Raw genomic sequence first — 10,479 nt, 5'->3', positions numbered from 1 at the left:
AACGACGGCGACTGCGGGTCCGAAACCCAAGGACGACGGCTGGATGACATCGGAGGTCCAACGGCAAGAGGCTGCGGCGGTAGTTGTGATGGCGGAAGCGTTTAGTAAAAGAAAGGAAGTCACACTAATGAAGACAAGACTGCTAAGAAAAGGTCAGAGCAGTGGCTCTGATACCATGTTAGAAATACTGAATGATTGTATTCTATTCCTTCATCAAAGAATATACATCAGTGCCTTTATATAAGAGGCATATGTGTGCGGTACAAGTAATATGTGTGCGGTACAAGTAAAGTGTACTATACAAGTAACCTAACTGGGCCTAAAGCCCATAACATAATATACATTAACAGTTTCAATAAAAAAAAGTGATAAACAAGACACAGGTAGACACTTAGAAATTCTGGGCGTGCATTACTTTGCTTGCTTCACAGTAAATCATTTAACTTGAAAGATCATTCTGCACAAGTACCGTGGTTTTTATTTTTTAAAATATCATTCTCTTATAAAAATAAAAAAGTAAAAAAAAAAAAAAAACATTTCTAAAGTTACAGTAATTTTATGCCTGATGAAATCCATGTTATGAGTTTTGTATAAAAAAGATTTTATTTTTTATTTTTTATGTAGAACAAAAATACAAGATCAATGGTCACATGCTTAGTAATTTAAAGTAAATTCATTTTTTTTAAGAGATGGGTTTCAAGTGATAATTTTTATTGAAAAGATCTTAATATTTTGCAAACGATCGTATTTTAATAATATTTAAAATAAATAAATAATCATAGCTTGAGAATGGTAAGAAGAACATATTTTCCACCCAATTTTTGGATTTAAAGATGTCCTTTGGCTAATAAAGTTCAAATCTATGATAAACTATGAAAATTCAAAATTTTAGGCTAATATGAAATTAGAAGCCAGGAATTGAAATTTGGCTTCATACTTGTTATTTATCGAGAATAAATAAATAGGACATTCAAATATACTACTTAAGACTTCCAAAAACTCATTTTCTTCTTGTGTGGATTCAAGAAGATACTAATATTGAGTTTGGTGTGGACTTCAAGTGTACTTCGAAAGAAGGCGTGAAGTTAAAATAGAAAAGTATTAATTAAGTGGTTCAGAAATGATTGGTGGCCTGAATTAAATAAAACTTTGTATTATTCAGTTTTTGTTCTTCATAGTGGATATTTTCGATCACTTGTATACCCATGGACTTTTATTTCTTAAGAGATTTTCCACCTAAAATCTGGTGTCATTGTCTCTCATTCTCTCATTCTACTTTTTGATTTATTTCCAATTATTGATATCATATATTATTGGAGCATGTATGTTGAATGGATGAAATATGAGTTGAAATTGGTGTAATTATCTTTTGGATATTCTTAAATAATTTTATGCTCAATTTGATAAAGATATCAAGTAATTGGAAATATATGAAGAAAGAATTTGTTTTTATAAATTTGTGTTGGAGAGTATTAAAGCATTTGCATGTGACTTGTATTTATATGATTTTTATTTATTATTGAAAATTATTTGAAGAAAAAAATATAGGTTTTGAGAAATTCTAAGGAAACATAATAGGTGTTGGGGTACTTTACCCCACCCCTACTCTACCCTAGGTGTACTTTAGGTGAGTTTGCTACGTTGAATGTGGTCCATTTGCTGCCTAAACTTGCCAAGTGAGGTGAGTAAATCTTCATATGTGGATCATTTTGTGCTTTAAACAATACTTTTCAACACACGCTTTCCCTCTAACTTCATTCCTACACACAAATATACAAGACACTGCAAAAGCTTAGGAAAAACTAGGCACTTGACTCTAATATAATAAAAGAAACATGAATACCACTCCCAATTACTTAGAACACAATGATATAAAGTCTTATAAAATAGCAATCTTGAGTAATTGTTATAGTAAATTATAAAACCAGCCTTATACTTTTACCCATCTCTCAATTTAACCCCTAAATTTTGTTTTGTAATGAAAATCACTCTTAAACTATGCTTAAATATCAAATAAGCTCTTTCTTAAGATTTTTCATAAAAAAAAAATGGACGAAGAAACCCATGTGACAAGCATATAAACATTGACGTGAGTCTGTATATTATATGTTTGGATATGTTTAATTTGTATACTACTTGTCATAGGGGTTTCTCCATCCATTTTTAAAAAAAAAAAAAAAATTAATAGAAAAACTTATTTGACATTTGAGCATATTTTAAGGTTGACATTACCTAGAAAAAAAAATTCCGAGACAAAATTAAGGTAAGAGTGAATTACATGAGCGGTTTTTGTAATTTATTCTAATTAGTAATACTAATGTATTAGTTTAGGTTGGTAATTTTGCTCTAAAGATTACTAGTTCAAAACACAAATTTGAATTGTATACTGGCATGTTCAAGTTAAAGACACAAAATTTGAAACTCAAGTAAGCATATATATTTGAAGTTTGAAATTAGAATAGAATAATAGCATTATAAAATGTGAGATTGTGACTAAATTCATTTCACAATAGATTCATCTTCATTTCTCTCTTCCATCTTTCATATTTCCAACATACCATTTTCTTTCACTCATATAAAAAATAATTGAATAAAAAAACCATAAAACAGAATAAATTTCTTAAGACTAGGTGATCTAAGGTTCTTCTGGAGTAAAAACAGGTCAAACAGCTAGGAATGCAACAGCAACCATGGCTGCCATCTGAAGATGCTACCCGGACCCAAAGATCCCATGAGGAGAGCTAGATGCTGGTGCTGTGGGGATGGAGGGGGCCGGTGCAGGAGATGCCAACTCTTCCAATACAGTGATGGCAAGCTTCTGTCCATAGTTGGCGCAATGGTCGTTTACACCACAAATGTACCACTTCCTTCCAGGGGTGGCCATTGTAATTACATCATTTCCAGTGGTAAGAGCTTCATTTGCTGGTGGCATAGTGCAGTTCGTGAAGGCCGTACCATTCACTTTGAAGACATTGTGCCGTCCCGCCGTGTATTTGAAGACTGCATGTATAAGAATCAACCGTAATACTTTTAGCAGCTTAAATCAAAGGAAGTGATAAAAGGAACATGAATTCCTAGCTTAGCTTAAGGCTTGAGCTACATTACATAGTTCATCTCCAACTTGAAATACTTTGTCCTTGGCCCAGGCTTCATAGTCGAAATTGATGGTCCATCCTTGGTCATCTCCAACAGTAAACTCTGATGCCATGCCCACAACTGGAAGAACAAATGCCAAGATTGCTATGGCGCCAACAAACCGCTTAGAAGCCATTGGAGCTTATTGAAGTTGAGTAGTCACCAAGTTTCTTCTAATGATCAGCTTCAATGGTTACTTGAACCGGTGATTTTCATCTTGGGGTCTAAATTAAAAGTCTATTTATAGTGAAATGTTTTGACCTGCAGAATCTCATTGAAAGCCTTAAAAAAAAGAAAAAAAAGAACAAGAAACAGGCTGGATCGCCGACCACGGGGTGTTGCCAGAGAAAACTTTGGTTGGTACGCAGTTAAGCCATGCCTAATGTTGTATGACAATTATATTTTGCGGTTTCCTTTGGCCTACACATATATACACAAATATCGAATGATAATTTTTCTGAGCAATCACTAGTGTGTTTTAGGTATAAATTAAATAATGATTACGTTTAACTTCGAAAGTACCACAAATGGAAGTCCCTTGAAGAAGCTATTCTAGCCGGCTTGGACACTAGGCCATTCTTACACAACTAGAAAGTGGAACAACAAAAGTCCCAACCTGGGCTGATTATGTTGGGAGTCTCTTAGAACATTAAGCAAGAAGCAAGCAATGTCAAACTTTTAATCAACGACTCCACCTGAGTTCCCATGGTTGATAAAGAACATCTACGGCTTTATGATTGACTAAAGTGATCCTGAACTTTTTTTAAATGGAAAATTTTATGAATCAAATTCATGTGGAACAATAAAGTTTCATTATGTGATGAAATGCCAAATATGGCATTGTAACTTTGTAGTCTAGCTTAATGTATAGTATTGACCATCATGATCTAAGCAAGGATTAAAGTTTCAATGGGATTTGCTACAATATTAGTTATCAGGCTCCACGGATACCAAATATGATAAGGAAAGACAGACCAACGATTTTATCACAAACTTTTCAATTCAATTGGTGGGGCACTAAGCAAGGAATTGAGGTGTTTTAAAAAGGTAGGAATGGAGTCATGGGCACTTTAACCATCAAGTATGCACATCGACGAAAGGGAGAGGTAAATATGCAATCGATCACTGATTATCATCGGCCGATATATCGACGATATTTCCAAAAAATTTCCAATATTTCTATCGATATTTTCAAGCTCCTCTTGCCATCTTACTTGGCCAACTCGAACCCAAGTTAAAAAGTTCAAATTGAACCCTTTGCAACCGTTGGGCCAACTTTGCACTTTGTTGTATATAGACAAACATTACTATATTAAATAGATTATAATTTTAATATTAAAAGAATATTTTAATATACAAATTAATTCTAATTATTTTATTTTAAATTTAATTTAATTGATTACCAACCATCATTATAATTTTCTTAGTAAGCCTTTTTTTATATCATTTATATGATAATTAAATATAATAATATAAATATTAAAAAAAAACATACATGTATCATAATTTATTTTACATCATTAAATACATTTGAATTAAATAGATTATAGTTTTAATATTAAATATATTTTCAAGTTATACATATTATTATTAATATCATAAATTTATGCATGACATGTTCAAACTCACAATCAATACAATCAATCCTTTCAACAAAATGGGATCCCTTTGTCTAATAATGCGATGAAACCACAGTGATATTCATTTTGGTACTAAAGTACTATTGCCATATAATATGTATAAATTGTTCTCATTGAATGAAACCAAATATTTCTTATCCTAATTCTAAGTGTGCACTTCCAAAATTCATATTTTGTATCCTTAAAATCCAAATATTGATATATCTGTATTAACTGATATTTTCATCATTAACCATTCTGTGAACCCATATTTTTCACATGCGTCCCCGCTGAATCGACAAGACTCGTTTGTGTTGGGTGAAAAATTGTAATTTATAAAAAACTGAATTCGCCGCTTATTTTTATTATTTTATTTAAGGAAAAATAAAATAAGAAACTAAAACCCTAAAAAAATTACACCTTAAACTTTTGAAAAAACTTGTATTTGAAAAACTCGAGTCTAGGTCCAGGGATCAAGTTACCTATTGGAAAGATACCTTAAAAGGTAACACCCCTCTAAGCCCTAAAAATGTCTTTATTGGCTAGGTTCAGGGAAGTATAACAATTAATTGATTGATTGATTGATTGTGCAAATGGAGCAAAGGTGATCAAGCTTAAGAGTAAACAACATAATATTCATAACCAAACAATCATACCACAAGAAACACTCGTGTAGAAAGAAGGGATTGGCGTACCTGAGCTACATCCCAAAGCGCTTTCATAAAAATATTGAAGTTAGTTTAACAAATATAGCATACAACATGCATTTCATCCCATTCAAATAATCAAGTAACAAACAAAGCATACAAACCAACAACATATATCTGAATTTGCACACTCAAAATTTTCATATTTGCATAATTATAGGGATAAAAGGCGTGAGAGACATACATGGATAGTATGCATAACTTACAGTGTGCTTACACATGATGAAATAGGGTTAGAACAATTCATGATAATAAATAACTATGATAAAAAAACACTAATATATATAACATTTGTACAGCTAAAAAAAGGCAAGATTCCAAAGGAATATCATCTATCACTTAAGACATACATATAAGCTCATTATTAAATTTAAACTAATACTTTAGGTAGCCATAAGTATCAAACTAAGACAAAAACATGCAATAAATGGGTAAAGCAGTTTCACTCACTTGAAAAATCCTAAACAAATTAATATCTAGAGACATCATTTCAACATGGGAGGAATCATATGACATCCTCATTATGTCTATATTACAATACCAAAGCCAAGATCAAGTAAAGACATATCAATTAACTCCAAGTTAAAAGGTAAGTTAAACATTGTATAAAAATCCCAACATGCAATCACAACAAGAACCTTTAAAGAATAAATCCTAAAAAAATATCTAGAAGTGGATTTTAATTACAAAAAAATTTGGAGGCCTCTTCTATATGTCTAGATTAGACCAGGACAAAATTCAATAGTATGCATAAACTGATTTTTTTTAACTAACATAGAAGTGCCACAAAATCATACAAAAAAAATCATGCAACATGTTTAGAATGTCTACTTTACAAGAAAAATAAAAACAAGGTGATCAAAAGGCAGACAAATCAATTTAAAAACAATCAAACAACTCTTCTGTTCAAAATTAGGGAAGTACAGTGAATGCAACAAGGAAAAAAAAATATATCTTTTGATTAGGGAAACTATTTTCAATATTTTATGTGTGTGAAGTCAATTTCAAGAAGTCTAGAATCAAGTAAGAATATCAAATAAAATTTACAAGGTCACCTAATAATTTATTTTTACAAAAATATTTTGAATGTCCAAAATCGGGTGAAAACAGAATCCCTAAAAGACTCATTTATATCTTCTATTTTAGAATTGTTTTTTAATTCAAACAAAGTTCTAAATTCATATTCAAAATGTCTAAAATATCATACAATCACTAAAAAAACATCATAAATAGGTCAAATCAAATTTTATTTTCAAGTGTGCAATAAATTGAATAAGTTGATCAAAAGAAGGTTTTTGAAAAGTGATTTTTATGTAGGAGTTCCACCAATTCCCCAATTGATATACACAAATAGAAAGCAATAAAACAATAATAAATAAATAATTTAATTAAAAATAATAATAATACATACCTATATAAATTACACATACAAAATAACTTTAACATATGTATTCTTATTTATTTTATCATTTTTTTGAAGTTTTTCCAAGCATTTTTATGAATTTTGAACAATTTTCAGTTCATTGATATTTTTGTCAAAATATCAACTGATATAATTTTCAATATATCTGTAAGATTCAAGTATCAATATATCTATATTTATTGATATTTTCATCCTTGAGTATGTATAGATTTTTTTTTATATATATAAGTAAATGAGAGATTGTATTAGTAATGCCTAGAAGTAGCGAAAAAAGTACACACAACTTGTGTATGTCTATATATATATGAGAGTTTGGGTTAAAAACAACCCCATTGGACAAACAAATATGCAGTTTGGCCCTCATTTGAAACTTTTGTTCAAAATGACCTCTTTCTCTTTCATCCTTTATCTTTTATTAAATAAAAAAAAAATTGAAACTGCATTTTGAAAATGTGGTTTAAGTATAAATTTAAAATCACATTTCGAAAATAAGGTTTCAAAATATGGTTTTAGTATTAAAACTGTGTCTATAAATTTATATTGAAACCTTACTTTCAAATTGCAGTTTCATGGAAATTAAAAAACAAAAAACAAAAAAAACAAAACAAAATAAAACAAAACCAAAATTACAAATTTGAACAATAGTTTCAAAAGAAGCTCAAATTAAGCTAATATTTTATTTGGATCAAAGGCTGACTTGACCCAAAATTCTATATATAATGTTGTTTCAACTACCAATAAGGTAACTAAAATTAAAATTAAATTATAATAAGTTTAATTTAGTAAATAAACTAATTTTAATTATTTTGTTTTTAAATTATATTTGAATAAATTGATTATTTAAAATATAAAATTTGAAAAATCCTTTTAATAATTTTTTTTCTATCTCATTATAATTATCAAATATAAATGAAGCATAAATTTATAAATAAAATGATAAATATTTTTAAATAAAAATAATGTTATATGTCATAATTTCTTTTATGTCTTTAAATATGTATAAACTAGATAAATAATTTATTTAATATTAAATGTGTTTTCAAGTATTATATATCATTATCCAAAGTTCAATATTGGTAATATGGTCTTTAAAAAATAACTTTCATTGTTTTATCATTTCTTGTAGTTTTATCGATATTTCTATAAGTTTTTATTTACTTCTATTCTATTGATATTTTTTATTCAAATTTTGATTTGATATTTTCGTCAAATTCAACCATCAATATTTCTGTATTTTTCGATATTTTAATCCTTGTACCTAACAAAGCTTTAATTGACAATATGATATCAAAGTATATTATTTTATCAAAGGTTATAAGTTCAAACCTCACTACTTATTTATTTCTCTTATTTGCTAAGTCCACCTACCGTCCTAAGGACTATTAGGTAGGGATGGTATCAAATTATAAATTTTTAGTGAAAAGCCAAACTTACATTTGTATTTCATAAATGTTCAAAAAGAAAAAAAAATGAAACAGTTTAAGTAAACTAATTTTTATAATAATAAAAAAAATATTCCACACCAGTCAATTTTATAAAATTGTGTACTAGTATTTTATATTTAGTGAAATTTTACTGCAATCAACTGACTAGTTAGTGGTTTTCCATATGTTTAGCGTTGAGACAATCTCTATAGGTGATTTTCCATATGTGACTGAATATTCATGATTGTTATCAAAATGCACTTGATCAATCAAAACGGGAAAATAAACTTAATTTAATCAATCAGAAATAAGTCTAAAAGTTATTAATTTAAGATATCCTAGGTAATACCGTGATCAAGAATATAAGCTTTCAATTAATACAAGGATAAGCCCACAACTAGAAAGAAAAAGGAACAAATCTCATCACTATAGTCCCTCCTTAAGCATGAAGAAAGAATAAGACGGAGATTGCAAGAGAATGATGAAGTTTAAAACCCTAGAAAGAGGACTGGTGGATACTCTTCTGTACTATTGCCCTGTAATCTACTTTTACTCGAACTGATGTATTGGGCCAAAGACAGGGCCAGCTGTAGCCCATGATAATGGGCACAAAAAACTGAGCTAAGAACAAAAAAACGCTCCTCAACCCTGATAGGTTGGACCTTAGGGTTACGACAAGCCCAATACCAAAACCCATGCATCAACTTAGGCTAGGGTGATGAAAATTGAGTTGGGCTTGGCACAACAGCACTTTGTCGTTGTGCATGTCCACCTAGCCACAAAGCCGGCCCCAAGATTCACTTTTCCAGGGAACTTCCATTTGTGCTTTTAAAGCTAAACATTGACCATTCAATGCTCGAGTGTGTATGTCTGGACCGAAGAAAACGGCCAAGAGAATTATGGGTTTACAATTGTCATACAATAATATAAATAGACCCTTTAGAGCCTAGGATGAACATCAACAATCCAAGAAACCACTGAATTAGCTGATACAAGAATTACAGTACTCCTCAACTTTAATCAGCTGCAATGGCGTCTAAACAGTTGAATATTGCCCTTGCAGTCTTCGCAATTGTTCAAGCTGCTAAAAGTCCTGTTATCAATTCTCATACATTCAGTCTTCAAATACACGGCGGGGCGGCACAATGTCTTCAAAGTGAATGGTACCGTCTTCACGAACTGCACTATACCACCACCAAATGAAGCTCTTACCACTGGAAATGATGTGATTACACTGGCCACCCCTGGAAGGAAGTGGTATATTTGCGGTGTAAACGACCATTGTGCCAACTACGGACAGAAGCTTGCCATCACTGTGCTGGAAGAGTGGGCGTCTCCTGCACCGGCCCCCTCCCCCTCCACCACCACAGCACCAGCACCCAGTTCTGCTTATGGGATCTCGGTGTCTGGGTATTAGCTTCTGATGGCAACCACGGCTGCTGTTGCTTTCCTTCTTGTTTAATCTGTTCTTAGAGGATTGCCTTCGATCATCTCGTTAATTTCATTTGGTCTAATGGTTTTTGTTTAAATTATATTTCATACGTAAAGAAAATGATAGGTTGAAGTTGTGAGAGATGGAAGAAATAAATGAAGATCAGTATGTACGAGATGAATTTAATTTGAGTGAGAGTAAGACATTTTCTTTTTCTTCTATAGATTATTTTTTATTATCTTTATTTAATTGTCTATATATTCTTTTTCTTTTACTTAAGAGGAAAAATAATATTTTTTTGGCATGAATTTATCAATCTATTAATTCATTTCTAAGGTTGTCTCCATTTACTTATTAGAGCTTATTGAATTTTGGGCTTAGCAAGTTCCCTCATATCTTCTCAGTAGGTCACCTGACACCCGAATTCGTCCTCAATTCATAGTCTATCAATTTTTGTTTTAGAGTCATTAGCCATCGTGAAGGAGGGCTATATGTTTTTATTTCTTATTTAATTTGTTTGCCCTTAAATTAAATAAAATAAATGAGGGCTACAAGTCAAAACTGGCTAGGAGCTATTAATTCATTCATATCTTCTCACTAGGTCACCTAACACCCTAATTCGGGTCCACATGCAATAAGCCCTTTGATATCTTGTATCTCTACATCCTCAACAATCACTAGGTCACCTCACTAGGTCATGCTAGAAGTCAAAATTGGCTAGCATCTAGCACGAAGCTTA

At 30.9% G+C, this 10,479-nt stretch overlaps 2 protein-coding genes across 2 annotated transcripts; one reads left to right on the top strand and one right to left on the bottom strand.

Moving 5' to 3' along the window:
* Positions 1–2,700: 2,700 nt before the first annotated feature.
* LOC132254871 (blue copper protein 1a-like) lies at positions 2,701–3,271 on the bottom strand. The gene is made up of 2 exons (XM_059741636.1): positions 3,106–3,271; positions 2,701–3,000 (listed from the first exon to the last, which is right to left on the bottom strand). Exons 1-2 carry the CDS (start codon positions 3,269–3,271, stop codon positions 2,711–2,713), a joined length of 456 nt encoding a protein of 151 aa, XP_059597619.1. The 3' UTR covers positions 2,701–2,710.
* Positions 3,272–4,196: 925 nt separating this feature from the next.
* LOC104881285 (blue copper protein 1a-like) lies at positions 4,197–9,725 on the top strand. Its single transcript, XM_059741997.1, has 2 exons — positions 4,197–4,241; positions 9,372–9,725. The coding sequence occupies exons 1-2, from the start codon at positions 4,197–4,199 to the stop codon at positions 9,723–9,725; spliced, it is 399 nt and encodes a 132-aa protein (XP_059597980.1).
* Positions 9,726–10,479: the final 754 nt, after the last annotated feature.

The sequence above is a fragment of the Vitis vinifera genome, chromosome 13 (assembly GCF_030704535.1).
Source record: "Vitis vinifera cultivar Pinot Noir 40024 chromosome 13, ASM3070453v1".
NCBI lineage: Eukaryota > Viridiplantae > Streptophyta > Magnoliopsida > Vitales > Vitaceae > Vitis > Vitis vinifera.
The sequence above is the reverse complement of the archived record's forward strand: the minus strand, read 5'-3'. Positions and strand labels throughout refer to the sequence as shown.